General features: G+C 39.2%; 1 protein-coding gene across 1 annotated transcript; it reads left to right on the plus strand.

The window, feature by feature from the left end:
• The first annotated feature begins 13793 nt into the window (after positions 1 to 13793).
• On the plus strand, positions 13794 to 17498 carry c12h7orf78 (chromosome 12 C7orf78 homolog). The gene is made up of 4 exons (XM_088929107.1): positions 13794 to 14240; positions 15011 to 15095; positions 15898 to 16043; positions 16616 to 17498. Exons 1-4 carry the CDS (start codon positions 13794 to 13796, stop codon positions 16700 to 16702), a joined length of 765 nt encoding a protein of 254 aa, XP_088785233.1. The 3' UTR covers positions 16703 to 17498.
• The last annotated feature ends 1701 nt before the right edge of the window (positions 17499 to 19199 follow it).

The raw sequence follows: 19199 nt of genomic DNA on the forward strand, positions 1-19199 counted from the left end.
GAGAGAAACAAGCAGCTTTCATCTTAAAATCTAACATGCGTTGATTTTTATGAAACAAAAAAACTCCTGGAGAATAAACTACAAATTTATTGACCTCCCTGGGGTCATAAAGACATGTGAGCCAAAGCACACATTACAGTCTTTCAAAAAAGACATGTGCAGTGCTTTGTCTCCTTTTCCTTTCCATTGCAATAGGGGTTTTAGCCAAATTTACTACGCACGCTTTATTAATTCCAGTTTGCACATTTAGATTTTAAAAAGGAAAGAGTAATGCTCAAAATATTTCCGGTGCACATTTTCTTCAGGTTTGATATCATATACTGTAGGACTGCTGAAATGTGTGTTTACAATGGAACACAGAATGAAAGCACCCTGGAGGTCCTCTATAGCTGCCGTATGGTGGTGGCTTGGGCATGGGCATGAGCTGCTCTCATCTGATTGATGCCCAAGCACAGATATTCCCATCTGAAGATTCAAGATGCTCGTGCCAAAGAACACGATTCAGAGCACTTGTGTGGTCCGCAGCTCTCACGGGTCATTGCAAGAGAGACGGGGACATATCGCATTTGAAAAACAAATGGTGGCTGGGTGAAAAGTAAGAGATGACCCTTGTGTTAAGGCTCATATCCTGCACATGGTGCATATAGTGGCCAACAGGACAATACACAGCACAGGTGAAGAGCTGTATTTTTTTTTACAATAGTAAGTAATAAGTTTTTTGTTGTTGCATACAGTACTTTAAAGTGATATTTTGAGATACCTGTTGATTTGTTTTTGCTATGCTATTGTTGGCATGTGTCTCTTCTTGACACTAATAAAACAGCCTACTATTACTATTTTAATCTGTAAAAAATTGCTTTTGTTTTTCAACTTATTGGCTCAGACACGCTGCTGTGTTAGAAGGATAAATCGTATGCAAATCTCGATTCCCAGACTTTCTCCTTGTTGCTTTGTTGTATTTAAGTGATACCAAGTCTTTATGTTTGGCACCTGGCAGGCAAAGTTTTTGAGAACTGCAAGTTAATGTCTGTGCAATCATGTACTTTTAGAGTATTTTCTTCTTTTCGGTAATGCTAATGGCATTAAGATCTGTACATGCTTTAAGAATAAACAGAACTTGGAAAAATAATTTATTTCAAAACACTACAGTACTATGATTTAGAATTGAAGAATACTAAATATAATATAGAAAATGGTTAAATCAGTAACTTTTTTTGTGAGTTAATGAAGGTTGCAGAAGCTGTAAATACAGTAGATTTCACATTTGTATGTTGAAGACATAAAACTTTTAGGCAACTTTTCTTTTTTTAGAAACCGTTTTACATCATGATTTCACGTAACAACAAATTTAAGTAAGTTAATTATTGTAATATAAAATGTATAAGAATACATTACAACAAAACAATAGTACTTGTTTGCAGCATGGATTGTTTTTTATTAGCATAATTAAACAATCTGATATCTGAAATTTCAAATGTAGTTTACAATGCAAACATAATTATAAAAAATCTCAAAAAGAAATAAAACTATAATTTGGGAAACTTAAGTCATGTCAAAGGACATAAAGCAATATTTTCTCATGCTAGAAATAGTTTTTGGAATAAGTTTTGTTGGTTAATGTAGCATTAATAAACAAACCAGGAGATAAACAGTAAGGTGCTTGCATTCCAATGAGACATCAATTAAAACAGAGAAAAAAAAACAATCTAAGCACAGCATGAATTGCTTTCAGCATTCTTCCTGTGGATATACACATTCGTCAAATCTGGTGTAGCATGGCAGTAATAAAATTAATTGATTTGTCTCAGATGTTCCAGGTCATGTAGCTGACGAGACTCAGTTACTTGAGAATTAATTATTGGCCGAAGAGCTTCTGTGCCACTGAACTAATAAAAAAGTCCAAACTTCACAGCAGGTAATGAAACAGCCCTGGATAATGTTACACTTGCTTCTACCAGGTTTTCATCTGTGGAGACCATAAATCTTCTAGACTAGAATCCTGTGGGAGCCTGGGAGATCCATTGCTCAAAGCCTGCTGCTCAGATGCATTCAGTTATCTGACACACCTTTATTTGTTAGGCAAATATTGACTCTTGTATCAAATACACATTATAATAATAATTATTATTATTATTATTATTATTATTATTATTATTATTATTGTTGTTGTTGTTGTACAGGTTTTAAATAAATTTTATTAGTGGGGCTGCATGTGAACAAGAAAAGATAAAAGATGCTGGGAGACCTTTTGTGTTTCTGTTACATGAGTACATATGTGTTTTTTGCACATTTGCACAAATTCGTATTGTTTATTAATTTATTTGTTTTGCATAATGAATGAATCCAGGCATGCGGAGCGGTGGCTCTGTGGCTAAGGATCTGTGCCTGTGCCTGTGGCTGGCTTGTGTCCTGCAGCCGGCAGAGGAATCCTACTCTGTTGGGCCCCTGAGCGAGGCCCTTAACCCCACCTGCTCCAGGGGTGCTGTATAAATGGCTGACCCTGTGCTCTGACCCCAAGCTTCTCTCCCCGTCTGTATATCTCATGGAGAGCAAGCTGGGGTATGCGAAATGACAAATTCCTAATACAAGAAATTGCGTATGGCTTATAAAGTGATCTTCTCTCTTATACATGGTTTACTTATGTGTACATAAAATACATAACAGTGGTACTAACGTCTTGTCTTCCTCATTAGAGCTTGTAAAAGCTCAGAAGCACTACTGGTCAGAACTGAAATGAGAGACCTCTCAATAATATCATGTTGCAGCTAAGTGGTGCCGGTGGACCAGTAGGTGACATTTTCCCTGTTAGATAGGAATTGCAGACTGACTGTAGGAGGTGCTGTCCTTTGAATAATATGTTAAAGGACTAGACTGATTAATCATTAAAGATCTCATGGTACTTTTAGAGAGAGAAGGGGGTGTCACCCCAGTCTGGTTTTCTACAATCTGGCCACCCGAAATTTCCCTACATTTTAAAATTACAGTGGTATGCTGTAGGAGAGGACGTTGTGACAGGAATGTTAACGAGACTCATGGCAATTTCTCTATTAAAACCAGTGCTGATCTTCATTAATAACTAAGAGATCAGAGATCATTTGTGCAAAGGCTTGTTCTTGCCAAAATTAAGCTGTCAAAATCACATTTAATGTTCAATAAAAATGTGAACATTTAAACCATGCAAAGTAGTATATCAATTTCAAATTACTTAATTTGTTATGGGTTTAAAATGTTCTCAGCTAATCCTCATATATGCCAGGACTGACAAGAAGATTGCAGAGCTCCACCCTCAAACAAATATAACTTCTGCAGTAAGAAGATGACAACGGTTGTAATCATGTCTATCTGGAAAGGATTATGAAAGCCCTCAACAATAACAAGAAGCATATAAAGTCAATGCTAACTAAAAAGTCATTTTTGGCACAGCATGTAATTTATTTTACATATTTCTGTTTTGTGAAATTATACACCTTTCAGATCATGTTTGTTTTCGTTGAATCTAGCCTAGAATTGTATCAAGATGTACCATTTCCAGATGGAAGTAGCTTACAGTATAATGAAGACACTAGTATCAGTTATTGTATCATGATTAGTTCTGTACTAATCATGCAACAAGTAATAGGAATAACTAATCAATTTGTTGCACAGACAAATCGCAACACCTTAGTGATATCTCTCATCCTTCTAGAAAATATTAACTTGAGCAAAACAGTTTAAGAGAAAACATCTATATTTCACTTATTTTTTATACCTACTTATTGCTAAATTTTCCTCTTACTATTGTGCCACCAAACAAGGACTCACTACTAACAAGACACTACATGTGTCATTAAATGCCTTGCTTGAGCTAAACATTAAAGTCTTATTCATGCTGCGCCTTCTCACATAAAGACTCTCCTCGGTAACAGTAGGTGAAAATGTCAGAGAAGTTGTCTAACATAAGGGTATTAAATTGCAAGAAAACATCCCGTATTTTATAGAAGTAGGCACTGCTGCCTGTCTAGTGATTAATGCTATTGTAAGCTCTGTTCAGTCAGTGAATTCCTGAAGAGACACTTGACAGCAACATCTGCTGAGAAAGCTAAGGGCACATGTGAGTTCACAGAGAGCAGCTGCCCGCCTGTAACAGCCTGTCCGAAGTTCAACAGCATGACCTGCATCCAGATGCCATAAAAAAGGCAAAGTTGTCCATTCCTCCTCTCAAAACTGCAAATGGGCTCCAAATACAAACAAATTCTTAGCAGTGGATAAATATTCATTAAAGAGTATAGTATATGCCTGGTACTGTGTATAAGATGTGCACCTTTAAAAAATTTTTTTCTCATACTTTATTTTGAATGTACTGCAACTGAAAACCTTTCTTCTTCTGTATTGATCAAGGGCTCTCACATCTTTTGTTGTCAGGTTTTCAAATGATTTTGGTCAGAAGGCGGTTTTGATTCTACACTTTTTTAAATGTAATACATCTCTGAGGTTTGCCTTCTTCATTCTTGATTGTTGACTGCAATAGTGAAAGAGAAAAAAAATACCTCCCTCCACTCCCATTCTTCTGCTAAACCACTTCTGGGGAATCTGCTGATGTTAATGTACTCAGGTTCAAAGTCTTCGCTTATAATCCCAGGTTATTTTTTTACCAGAATTCACAGAAGGGGAAAAAAAGCCAAGAATGCTACTAGCAACCAAAAGTGCGGGACAAGCTGAGTGACTCTTTTCTGTTGTTCACTCCCTCCTATGTTCTTCCCTTTCTATGGAAGTGCCTAGGACGTCAATGAAGACAGCATGTTCCTTACAGAAAGCAGTTCAGGCTCTCATGCTCTTTCTGTGGTTTTAACAAAACATGGTTAATGAGAAACAAGACATATAATGCTTGCAATACACATAAGAAGTGGTTACGTTAAAATGCTCACACTGACTGAACGTTTATATCTTACCCACAGCAACTTATCCCAGGGAGCAAAAGTCAAAACACAAACTTTAATTAGTTTTAACACACAAAAAGTTGTTTTTTTTTCCTTTCGTCTTCATAAACGTGACTTGCTGTCTCAGTACATCAACTTTCAAAGCAAATACCAATGGCTGTACAGCTTCTCGTAGGCAACTGTCTGATGAAATCAAATGGACCATTTGATGCAACACTTTAAAATGATAGCAGATGAATCCCATGACAAACAAACAAGTCCATCTGTTGCTAATTTCATTTATGGTTATTCTGTCTGGTAACTGGGAGTAAATCACAGGAACTACCTCTCCCTCCTATTATCTTAAGGGCTGCGATCAGCACTAGGCTGCCTTTATGATAGTAAAAACAGATGACTGCTCTTTGCTCAGTGGTGGTCAGAGACAACAAACAGGGAGTCAGACAAAAGGTATTTTCAGAGTAAATGAATGATGGTTGAAGGAATAAAGAAAACACCAGTAATGAGTGTAGGATTTTAGGTTAGAATCATTTTAGCAGCAGACCACCAAGTTCAGATTCTCTTTTCTGTCCCAGTATTTAGAAAGCAGGTTATCTGGGCTTATATACTGTATATCTTGCACTTCAGCCCATCCTAATCCTAATCCTAACCAAGAGTTAACCGATTCTGTATACACTTGAGGAGTTATGTGCTTCTGCAAAGGCCAGGCTGAAACTCTGCCATTACTGTACAGAAAGCAGAATATCAACAATTTGTATTTGTATAATTAGAGTCCTGAGTGAGTCCTAAGAGAACGTGAAATATATTTAGATTGTGCAATGTTTTCCTGGCAAAAAGAACTGATAATAATATAAACGTTGTATTTGTTCAATGTCAATGTTTTTGATACCTTTTAATTTTATAACTATTCTGTGTTTTTACAGTATATAATGAAGCAATGTCTCATCATCAGAAACTAGACACAAAACTTCAGTTTGGAACTTCAGAGTATGGAGTATGGAAATGTCTTTTTAGCCATTTAAAAAAAATATCTGAGCATTTGCTACTCTATTGGAGATACCCTTGGTTTTACTCCTCTTTGTTTCAACATCTCTGTCCTATGAGGAATCTGAGAAACTTTGCCTTGAGCAAATCTCAAACGAATGGTACTGCTCATGCTTAGAGCTCTTTGGTAGCAGTAGGAATCACAAGTTTAGTGAAAGCACAACACTTGCGTACTGTAAGTATCACAAAATTAATTAACAATGCTGGTAATTTACAGTTAGGCTTATTTGGGCTCTTATGGTAATACATTTATGTGTTCATAGCTACACATACTGTATAGCAAATAATAATGTAATTCTACACAGTTTTTACACACAGTCTTCGTACCTGTTAAACAAGTGTCTTTACAGCTGATCCCACCAAGAGGAAATCCACATGGAACTACAAGGTGTGACTGCCTGCTGCAAAACCCCCTTCTGGACAGGAGCTTCCTTAACAGCCTAAAGACAGTCAAGTCTTTATGGGAAGGGATGACGTGTGCTTCTGTAATTCTAATTTCCACTCTGATGTTGCAGGATGCAGCTACTGTACATTGTCTGCTGCGAAGTGCCATGATGATCTGCTGCAGGAATGTTAGCATTGGTATTTAGTGGTACTTTAGCACCCTACAACTCACCACTGGCAGCCCACTGAAGCTCAGCAGGTGTGAGCCTGGTCAGTACCTGGATGGGAGATCTCCTGGGAAAAACTAAGGTTGCTACTGGGAGAGGTGTTAGTGGGGCCAGTAGGGGGCGTTCACCCTGTGGTCAGTGTGGGTCCTAATACCTCAGTATAGTGATGGGGACACTATACTGTAAAAAGGCACCGTCCTTCAGATGAGCCGTAAAACCGAGGTCCTGACTCTCTGTAGTCATTAAAAATCCCAGGGCGTTTCTCAAAAAGACTGCGTTGTTCTTGCCAAATTTCCCCCAGGACTTTACCAATCATGGTCTCCTAATCATCCCCATTTATGAATCGGCTTCATCACTCTGTTCTCCTCCCCACTGAGAGCTGATGTGTCATGAGCGTACTGGTGTACCTTGGGGAGCCCCCATAACCTGTAAAGAGATTTAGTGGAATGTCCTGAAAATATTGTGTATGCAATGGCTTATTATTATTTTAATTATTATTGTTGTTGTTACTGTATCGTTCTAGTAATATTGTGTGAAATGTTGCTAAAACATTTTATGTAACATAACCAAATCAAAATCCGTTTGTAAAAATCTTTTGTGAGCAAAATATCAGAACTCTGGCAGTGTAGTAATGGTGCAATGTGATGCAAATTCTATCATATTACAGTTCAAATCTCTGTTATACTGTGTCCTAACATTATGAAACCAGCTTAATTATAACAGAATATTGATGTACATAAAAAGCAAGCATTTACAAAAGTCAGAGATTGACACATTCTCATGCAAAGACACTGTATCCAGTGGATTATGAGGAAATGACTTGATTTGATCTGTGATAGCATCCACAGATGCTCTGGATGTCTACCAAAACACAGGGCTTCATTTCTAACTGATAAAGCATTAATCTCTTTATAGCATTTGGAGGCAGTACAGGAAAAAATACACAACTGTGGACACAGTACATTACATAAGTAGGATTAAAGTCTTCCAAATGGATTTCCATCCTCAATTAAATCAAACGAAGTATCACTTCCCACATTAAATGATTGAGAATTTGTAAGAAATCTCTGGAAAATTCTCTAGGAAGAATGTTTGCTTGTCTTCCATAGCACATTTTACAGCTGTGTGGTGCACATTACTCATTGATCTCTCAGGCGTTTTAAACCCCCAAGGTCCTTGCACATTTTTAAAGGGTTAATTGAGCTTGCATGGTTGCTGCGATATGATGTTTTGGGGGGTAGCATGTGTAGCAACATTTATGGTTATTTTACGACACTGCTGATTAGGCTTAATCGTTGCAAACTGCTCAATTTTGTAATTAGTAGATACTGTGTATTTCCAAGGGAATTCATATTTCAGTCCTAGGGTTTAATATAGCACTTCACAATTTTTGAATCAGTTATAGAAAGTCTAACATTTGTGCAATGTAAGCTACTTTTTACACAAAACCTACTATTGTAGACTACAACTACTATTCTAGTGCTTTAAGGGAATATACAGTAGTATAAACTCTACAATATACTGTAGTATAGACTTGGGTATGATTGTCTTTAAGCTGTGAGAGGTGTACTAATACATTGCTTTGAATTGCTAGGATGGATTCTGAGAAATCTGTGCATTTTACAGTATGTCTGTGATTGAACTGGACAAATTTACATCACAGTCACTACAAAAAAATCAATCAATACCTCATCATACTTACCACAGAAAGAGCTAAAATTGGTGGTGTAATTTTAAATGTTCCATCTAGTGCTTGTACATCTAGAGCCTTGCCCCATGAAAATGCTGTTTTTATAACATTTCATCTAAAATACGATTTCCATTACAATGTTAACATAACTGTGCCAGCACTTTAGAAAGAAAAAAAAGATTGATCATACAGTATATGATATAAAATATAGATTATCTGCCTGGCTTAATTAAGTTGAACAGCTGTGCTGGATTTTGAAAGAATAGATTATAGGATGGAAAACTGATTACTTTTCTTAGAGTTACATATTCTCTTTTTTTGCACAATTAGTTCATCTGTGAACAATCTTTCAAGTGCTGTGGGATTTTATGAGCTGCTGTGTTTAATTCAGTCATCACAGTGCTGCAAGCCTAGTTCTCCATTCACGGGTTCCACAGCTGTCATCTGCTGTATTCCTCTACTTCCACTACAACTCAAGCAGCGGCCTTCTGGCATCCATGTGCTAATTAGCCATTATTTAAGAAGCAACTTTAATACTTAAGTTGGGATGGAACCTCTCATTTCGCCCCATCTGTCTAACCGCTCAGTCCTGGTGAGTCCTTGTAGCGGTAACAGGCTGAGCACCCAGACAGCCCCCTCTGCTCCTCCTGGGGGATTTCCAGTCGCTCCCAGTCACTCCAGCATGTCCTGCAACTGCCCTGGGGTCTCCTCCCAGTGGGCTGTGCCTGGTGCACCTCCAGCCTGGGGGGCATCCTCACCAGATGCCTGAACCACCTCACCTGCCTCCTCTTGATCCGGAGGAGCAGCAACTAAACTCCAAGGTTCTGCTGGATTATCAAGCTCCTCACACAAACACAGCAGCCCCACAAGGGGAAAAACCTCCTTTCTTACACTTGTACCCACGCTCTCATTCTTCCTACCCAAAGCTTGTCATCACAGGTTGAGGATTGTAGACGCAACTGCAAAAATGAGAGACTTGTCCGAAAACGCATTGCTGCATTACTGCAGCTGCTGCACCAATCCCCTGGTCAATGTCGCGATCCCCTCTACCCTCACTCATGGAGAAGAGCCCGAGGTTCTTAAACTCCTCCACTGGGGGCAGCTCTTCCCCCCTCACCTGGAGGGCGCAATCTAGTCTGCTCCCAGAGGGACATGAAGTTGGAGTGATTGTTTCTAAAAAAAATACAATTAAGGGAAATCGTATTTGGTATCGTACTTAAATATTGGTTGTGAGAAGTGATGGTTTTATAAATCCGTTTTAAATGTTAACTTGCTTTTGGTGATGAACTTGCTGTCAGGATTTCCTCCCGGGCCCAGTATCAGCCAGACACTAATATCAGAACAAGACGTAAAAATTGCCCTGGACATTAAAATTAAATAAAAAAAACAATAAAAATCTTTGGATATGGACGGCACGGATAGCTTTGCTGCCGCACTGCGCTCTGGGGCTCTGGTAGTTTGTATTGGCTTGGGATTCCTCCAGGTTCTCCAATATCCTCTTATACTCCAGAGACAAATAAAGGGGGAGACAGGAGACAGGAGCAGTGGGACACAGGAGACAGAAGGAGACAGGAGATTTGATTGCAAATTGATTTCTGGGAAAATTGGCCCTGGTGTGAGTGTGTGTCTGTGTGTACCCCGTGACAGACTGGTGTGCTGTCCAGGGTGTATCCTGTCTTGTGCCCTGTGATGGACTGGTGTCCTGTCCAGAGTGTGTCCTGCCTTGTGCCCTGTGATGGACTGGTGTCCTGTCCGGGGTGTACCCTGTGTTGTGCCCTGTGACGGACTGGCGTCCTGTGCACGGTGTATCCTGCCTTGTGTCTCTTGCTTGCTGGGTTAGACTTCAGCTCCCCCCATGACCCTGAATTGGGTTTCACGAGGAATGACAGCAGCCGAAAGCTTGGGAGAAATTAGAATCGTTTATTGTGATGTGTAACCCGCTTGGCTGAGGGCCAACCTCCCGGCCGTTGGACGGGGAGGATAGGACCCCCATGCGACCAATGGGGTAGCTGCAAAGGTGGAGAGGGGGTGGAGGAGGGATGCAGAAAACGAACGAGGAAGAGGAGAGGGTGACGTTTGATATTTATGGAGACCGGTTGCTTACGTCAGGATTAGTGAGAATTGCGGCAGCTGAGTCGAATGAGCGCGGCTGCCTTCATTCCTCCCGAACTTTCATTAAAAACTCCATAAATTAAGATTAAAATGGACGGATAAATATTTAATATACAATATTTACATGTCTTTTTCACAGCCATCTTTGTTTAAAACCTGCGTTTTATATTGTCCTTACACCATTGTGCTGATTTGCACTGCTACTTAAATAGCCAGCTGTGTGCTGTTCCTTTAAAACAGATGAACGCGGTAGATTGGACAATACATACAGTATTAGGGCTATACTACAATTAACAAAACGAGTAACTGCAAATGATCAAATAAAATGAAAAACAAAATATAAATAACAATAAATGACTCCGGAAACTTTTAAAAATATTTTTTCTATCCAAAATACTATTGTACAGGGCCGGATTGTGGTGTTCGTAGGCTCTAGGCACTTTTGCACTCCGAAATGTGCAAAAAGAGGGTTAAACGCCAGTTGAATTACGTCGATTGACATGATGGACTTTTAACTATTCTAATGCCAAACCACGTGATTGATGGAGCAAGTCGAGGGACCATCACTTCGATACTTACAGTTTCTAGAACAGCCGCTAGATTGCGTATAATTATTGATCTGGAGCACCTGCAGTCGATCGCAAGCGTGTTGCTTTAGCTCGCTTTTCGTTAGTCACTAGCGTTTTCCTCCTTCGTAGGCCCTAGGCATTGTGCCTACAGTGCCTAATGGGAAATCCGGCACTGCCATGTATTCTCAACCCACAAAAGACAATTAAGCTAGCAGTAATCATAAGCACTCCTTTTACAAGTTTCATTTTATTTCAGGGCAACCTTAAAACCTGTTGTATCTCAAAGTTTGAAGGGAGCAGTGATTGGGACTCCAGTAAAATAAGCAACTGTATAAAATGACAGAAATTTAAGTCGCTTCGATTAAGCGCACTCACTAAATTGTGTGTTTTTTTTTAATACATCATAGGTTAAATAAAAGGCAAACTTTTATTTATTTTGTGCATTAACAGACTTACGGTGGACTGCTTATACAGCTCAGGGAACAACCAGTATGACCATAGTAGTTCAGGTGGGTAGCTGCGTCAGCATGCGTAGGCTGCAAAGGAACAAGTAATAGGTTTATTCCATGCTGAAAAAAAGAAGAAAGAGAACACAACGTTTCGGCCGTGGAGCCTTCTTCAGGTGACACCTGAAGAAGGCTCCACGGCCGAAACGTTGTGTTCTCTTTCTTCTTTTTTTCAGCATGGAATAAACCTATTACTTGTTCCTTTGCAGCCTACGCATGCTGACGCAGCTACCCACCTGAACTACTACCGCCTACAGCTGCTGCGACCCACTATGCCTTCCTCCAAATCTTTTTCTAGATCTCTTCGTCATACCTTCTCTTCCTCCCTGGGCCACTTGCCCGCTTCTCTCACTAAACCAGCATTCCGTCTCTTCACAGCTATCTGTTCCAAGACCAGGCTTTCTAACCACCTTCTATTCCTTTACAGATGTCGTCGACATAATATCATCCCTAAAGGATTTCGCCTTAAATTTAATACCTTTTCTTTTGACTCTGATAACACCCAGAGTAACACTCAGAGACCAGTATGACCATAGATATTTTTCATTCATTTAAAAAAAATATATTGTCGAGTTTAGCATGGTCACAGAATAACTTAATTTATCACGAAATGTATGATATTTTAACTTGACTTTAGAGTAGTGACTGTTTAAAGTGCACGTCAAAACTTACTGTACCTAGTATTTGAATACCTTCGGGAAATCCCAAAATTACAACATTTAATTCATGATGATACATCGCCATCCTGTGGCCATATTAGATTTTAACTACATACCGGAGGTTCTTGCGTTTTTTATGAAATAGAGTAAAAGGGAAATACTGCATATGGCCATTTTGTATAATACCTTTCCCTTTAAAATTGTTTATTTGTTGAGGCGTAAATATGCAACATCTTAAGATGTTATAGTCCACGCTTTTATAGTAACAAGGTTACAAACGAGAGGAGTTGCAGTTCATCGAGTCCTTTTGGTAGGATAATTATTTCACATACAACATATGAAACGATTTAGTAACTACACAAGACTTCCAACGAGATAGTATCTAATCAGTGCACCCATTATTTTCTGTTTGGTCACTGATAAAAATAAAATGATTTAAAAAATGGGTTCTCGATATGTATAGATTCTCTGTAAATTACCACTGAAGATCTGAAGTTCTTCTACTTAGAAAATGATTCATGCCTTTCCTTTCTTACTAGTTCATTTTATATTATTTTGGAAAATTGTTAGCGATTCTCCCTTTTTAAAAAAAATGTACCTGTTGAGGCATTCCAAGTCTTTTTAATTAAGCACTAGGGACTTAATAACATAATAACGCGAGATTAAAAATTACGTGTTTGACGACAGCATTTCAAATCTGACTATATAAATAGTTACATAAAACTAATGCGACTTTTCTTGAAGTATTCATGTTTGCTTAAATAAACGCTTATCTGCTGAGCTTGAGTTCTCTGTACGGGCATTTCTGCAAACATTCCTGGTGCTCTGTTGCTAAGAAATTATGTTTTCTGCAGGCCCGCCTGCGGGGCACTTGTCTCGGACTTCTTCCCTATTCAAAGTCTCCCGAGTCCTGTAGCTTAGCAACCTATCTTTATTGTATTCTACCATTTCCCTGTGATCAGTTTCTTTAAAAAATCTATTTATAAAATGAAGTCACCAGAACTCTAAAGCTAAGTCCCAAACGAGAAGAGAAGAGTCTCACATCTGCTCGCTTACAGAAATGTAGCACATCTCTTTTCTGGGTAAGTGCAACTTTAAAATTCTTTTACTTTGGATTTGTCTGCAGAACAGAAAAGCTTATATTCTTGGGAGCGTAGAATGTTGTCTGTCACCTTTCCCTTGCAGACAAAGAGATGTACTGCAATGAGTGTTTTATATTACAGATGAGCTTGGCCAGCGATAGGACTGATGTGGTTATTGTAAAATTAGTTCTGTAGAATGTAATGCCCCTTCATAGGCTAATTAGTATGTCTAAAGACTCATGTATTGCTAGAGTATCTCAAGAGTGGTATATGTAATTTTTAGATTACTGATATAACTAAAGTATTTAGGTTTTACAGTATCTTAATTTTATTCCAAAGGTACGGATATTCATTCTCTTGATTCACTGTGTTTTGTGCTTGATTCTACATCCCAGAATTAAGGCAGATTCCACATTTCAGAAGACCTTTTGATTTGCTGACTTTAAAGTGATTAAGAAATGTCATGATTCAGCCTTTTACGTTGCTTAAGAGAACACATTACAGTTCGAATGAAGCTAATTACTTTTAAAACTCTTATTCATGGGGAGCAATTTCAGTTTGTGGTTTTTAATTGACAGTTTTCTAAAACACGAAGAGAGAAGACAACATGGACAACATGATGAACTCTGACATGTCTCCTGACTCCCGAACATCGTTTCGCTTTGACAAAAGGATCGCTTTCTTTGCGAGTCAGGACCTGGCTTCTATAAGAAGTAAAGCATTTGTGTACCCTCAAACGGAACTCAGCACTAACATCTGGAAAAGAAAGGCACTAGATTTCACACCAAAACTATACAGATCCATTAGGCTGCCTCAGAAGGCAGAAAGAATTGAGCGTGCCTCTTTGACATTGACCAGCTCTACTGGTAACCTGGACAGTTTCTGGAAAGCCAGATCAATAGAGCTGCCAGAAATTTTTCCAAAAAAAGAACAGCCAAAGTTTGAAGCAAGATTCAGGCCTCCTGATGCACTTGAAGCAAGTATAATTTTTGTAAAAACAGGCAAATACCCCTCTGATGTCTACAAAGATCCCAAACCTCATGACTTCAGGCAGGTAAACTACCCCTTTATCTGTGTTGTATTAAAGCATGTATGTGCTTATGCACCATGGTGAAAGATTTGTGGGGACGTTATACAATCCATGTAATTCTAAACAAGCTATTTCTTCTCATTTTATTAATTCATGAACTATGCAAAACAAACACAAAAAAATCTGTGATTATTCTGTACCAAATATCTCCAGCCATGGTCCTGGAGAGTCCATGGCAATCTCTTTTATGGGCACCCAGTATCAGTGGATAAAGGTCACTTGTCTTAATGGAATGACAGCCAGTTTGGAATGTAACTTACAACTGTGTTCCATAGCTGTTTAATATCCACAGGTAATTAACACTCTCTGACTCTGTTCCACAGCTTCAATATTCACAGGGTAATTAACAGTCTCTAACTGTATTCCATATTTATTTCAATACCTCACTGACTTTTCAAACGTTAAGTGACTTATTTTTAATGAGGAAACCTGTCATGGTAAGTATACCCACAAGAAAGTGTTAAAAAACACTTATTTTTACTCAGAATCATACCTTTCAAAACAGACTGATGAAAAAAAAACGTCAGGTCGTATAAATAGAATAAAGCTTGAAATAACACAACATTGCTTAATTAGGGACATACTTGCATTAACTTTCATAATCTATAATTCTCTTATTTGCAGCTAATAATTTATTAAATTAATCTATTATCAATGTGTATTTTCGCCTCCTTCTACCAAAGATTTTTTCCCCAAAAAAATTCCCATTACTAAACCAATGGATTCCATTTCAGTATGAAGATAATATACCAGACGTAGTGACGACCTATGAACGAGATCCAGGCAATTTGAATCTCAAGTTACAGAACCTCAGTGCAAGTAAGTGTGTCCTCTTCTCCTTAAATGTAAGTTTTGTCTGAGCATTAGTTTGTACTGTTGTGTATAGGCTAAAAACATTATAACTCTGTCTAAAAGAGCATTACAGTTAGAGTACCTTCTATTTCTAATGGTACAGTCTATGTGTGTGGGATGGGGGTTTGGTTCTTCAAGTAAGCAGTAAAAAGTTATATTTATAACTTTTGCAATGATCCTCTGTGTGTGTCTTGGACCCACATGCATGCAGCGGAAAGGAAACCACAGTGGCGTCTGATGACATTCTGGCTTGTTATTTAAAAAAAAAACAACCAAAACACAACTGAGAGAATACAAGCAGAAACTTACACCAACCAGAAGACACCGGTGGAAACGCCATGGAAGAGCATTTAAAGCCGAGAACACGAGGCTGGACAGACCCCTAGTTTCCTTCATGAAACTGGATCAATTACCGACCAAGTACCAAAGAGCTATAGTAGATGGGCTAAATAGTACTTTAAGTACTCTGACTATATCTGTACACAGCCTTGTTCTTCAGACTGGATCTGAAAGCTTGTTAATCTGTTAGATCAATCTCTCTCGAATGAAGCAGCCCAAAGGCTAATGAAGTGACGGAGTACATCGCATAGCCTTCGTCATCAGTCACTGTAAAAGAGTAATTGAAAGGAATAGCTTTAGTTTGTTGTTTCGTGGGACAAAGGTAGCAAAGCTGCTGAGAAAGTATTCAGAAGCTGTGATTGCTCCCGACACGCGAGTCCACAGGAGACCAGGCCCCGCAGCTGACTGACGGAGCGTGGCTTTCTTTCAGTCGACAGCTCCAGATCCCCAGCCCCAGCGCTGCGGCAGAAAGGGCACTCTGACAGATTCGACACGTTCAAGCCAGCCGAGCCCAAGTGGGATCCGAAGCTAATACTTCCGGAGGGACCCTGGCCTCCAAAGTCAGCTTCTTACACGGTACGTGAGTCAACGTCACGATACGTCACCATCTTAGAGGCGCTGTGTTTTTACACCCAGAGCCCCCAGATCCAATCCTCCTCGACCACAGGGCCTTTTTAAGTATAGACTTTATATTTTAATACTGTTAAGGGAGCCTATATTTTGAAGAGCTGCCTCTACCCGGATTTGGTGAACCTACCTGAATGTGTTGGAATCTACACCCCTTCCATAAGAGGAAGCCATCTTGGCTCAAACCCAGACCCCTGGACCTCTGGCTCTGAACCAAGATGGCCTCCTCCTGTGTTGTGAGTTCATCACAATATATAACAACATTCCAGCCCATGCTTTGGTCATGTAACTGATTACGTCTATCATACAAAGGCCCAGATTAACTCAAAACTTTGACCAACAAACCAAAAGCAAACTGCACTTTTAAGTGCTTGACGGCAGCTATTTGTTTAATGGATTTTCTTAATACGTCACTATCAGTATTTTCAGTGCAACAAATACTTTGTGTAAAAAATGGACACATGAAATTTGAAGTTATTAATGATTCGGTGTTGTAAATAATTGCTGTTTATTGTTTGTAGAGACACAGGCGGAGAAGAGGTGTTTATTCCGCCCTGATGGAGCGTGTGGAAGAGAAACTTGATAACATGTGCAAAAATGTACCATAGATTTTCATCATTACAGCAGTCATATAGGATCTACATCATACAGCAGTATACTATATATACAGTAGTACGTACAATGTAATTGTTTTCTTCTTCATATATCACTGTTTAACGGTGAGCTTGAAAAGGATTTTTATGTGTTGAGTTTTAGATGTTCTTCCTTGGTATACTCAGCTCCACAAACTACAAGCTAGACAAGGGCGTGCTTGGAATTCTGTAGCTACTGTTTTTTTAGATTAAACTGGAGAGTCTGTGATTCCAAGAATACGATGCATCCAAAAAAAGCTTTGGAGGTTTGGGAGGTTTGGGGAGACAAAAACTGGGACCAGTGCTGGATTTGAAAAAGAAAGTAACCAGAGAAACGGCATGGAATGCCTCTTGGGTGGCGTACGTCTTTGTCCACCTGGGGCAGATGGGAATTCCCAACAGATTGTGCATCTGCTGCACATTCCTCACACTGTGCAGTCAGTAAAAATGAAACTACCTCTCTTTGGCTCTCACAAGGCAAGTGCATTAATACAGTATATGTATTGTACCAGTGTGCAATACACTAAAGGATCTTAGTGCTCTTACTTTATACTTTTATTTAATGATAATTATACTACACATTGTTTTCATTCACTTAAGGATGTTTGTATTCTTACTTGCAGTTCTTGTAGAGCACTGTTTTTTATGTATTGCTTTGGAATGGACAATGTAAAACCTGCCTTTTCTATGTTTTTGATTGGCTGTTAATTCATATGCATTACTTTGTCCAATGTCATTCTAAAATCTGCAATAAACATTCACTTCTCATAAAGTCTGAACCTCTGGTAACAACTCATGAGGTCAAACAGCATAGTAAATAATTTTCTTTGTGTAGTGTTCTGTTATTATTCTGGGTTCGATTAATTAACAGTCCATAAGATTTGAAAGGGAATAATAACTTTACTGGAAAAGACTTCCACACACTCCTCGTTGTGTTACTAATTTCATGGCTTACATACACTGCCTTATTGCTGTGCTCATGCATCAACTAGTATCCTTACACATACATTCATTATTCATGTCACTACAAATACTACAGTCGTCAGTTACAGGATAGATACATTTCTCAGATGTATCTGTCCCATTTTGGGTGTTGGAGGTCCTGGAGCTTTCAAACCAGCCATGATATAAAACCGTAAACATTGACAGAATTGTCAGAACCCATTAAATATAAATTGTAATCATCTTAGACTAGATTATTGTCACTCCCTGTACACCTAGAGGGCGCTCGACTTCTGTCCTGTTCCTAGCTCCCTGTGATTATTCATGTCTTTCCGGTGTGTCTTGTTGTGTAGCCTGTTTACTTCCTGGTTCTGCTCTGCTCCTCGCTCAGCATTGAGGGTATGGATGTCCTGAGACCTGCCTAGCACCAGGTCGCTCCTGTCCATGGCCTGAGGGCATAGGTTTCTATACCGAAGTTTTGTCTGACCCCCTGAGCCTGGGCTAACCCCTGTGGTGCCCCTTTTACTGCTAAGCATAGGGTCTCTACTGCTCTCCTTGTCATTCCACGGCTTGCCCTTCCGACATCTGTGACAATTATGATCACATATACAGTAGTCTTCATACTTTCAGTAGTACATTCTACAGAAATGCTTTTGATGCCCTTTGAATATGGCTTGTTTGTGCCTTATTGTTATTTTGCTATCAGTTATCAAACAAAGATCTTTTTTCCCAAGTTGGTAATTGTTTTCATGGTGGCACAGTAGTTAGCATTGCTGCCTCACAGCACTGGGGTCCTGGGTCACTTCTTGGGGTGCTCCTGCCTCTGCGAGGAGTTCGTACTGTGTGTTCCCCCCAGGTTCGTGTGGGTTTCCTCCAGGTGTTTCCTCTTACAGTCCAAAGACATGCTGGTCAGTTAATTAGCTTCTGGGAAAATTGGCCCTGCTGTGAGTGTGTGTGTCTGTGTGTGCCCTGTGCTGGACTGGCATCCCGTCATGCATGTGTCTGACAGGCAATCCTCTGGCAATCGACTGGCAGTACATCCAGGATGTATTTTGCCTTGTGTCCCTTGCTTGCCTTGGTTAGCTTCCAGCTCCCATGCAACCCTCTATTGGAAAAGCGGATTAGAAAATTGTTGGATGGTCAGACATACTGTACTTGCACTTGGTCCAATTCTTTTTTGTATCTGTACATTACTGTGTGATCAGATTCTTTATAGATATGACGTGATCTTTCATTTCTATGTTGATGACACCTATATTTACTGAAAATGTATGTACACACAAAATCAGGCTGACATTGATCAATCACATTCTGCTTTGCCACACTGCTCAGATGATGTTAAAAGTGAAGGTAGCAAAACATTTTAGTTGTGGACTCTGGAAAGATAAAAGATATATTAATTTTCTATCCTGTGTAAATGTGTCAATCTCTTTTCACTATGGCTGGTTCTGGAATCAGTTCAAGTGTTATTCTTGGATGAATAATAAACGATTTTTGAAAAGGGGATTACTTCTGCGTAAATCAGTTTTAA

This window comes from Atractosteus spatula, chromosome 12 (genome assembly GCF_055471065.1).
Source record: "Atractosteus spatula isolate fAtrSpa1 chromosome 12, fAtrSpa1.hap1, whole genome shotgun sequence".
Taxonomy (NCBI): domain Eukaryota; kingdom Metazoa; phylum Chordata; class Actinopteri; order Semionotiformes; family Lepisosteidae; genus Atractosteus; species Atractosteus spatula.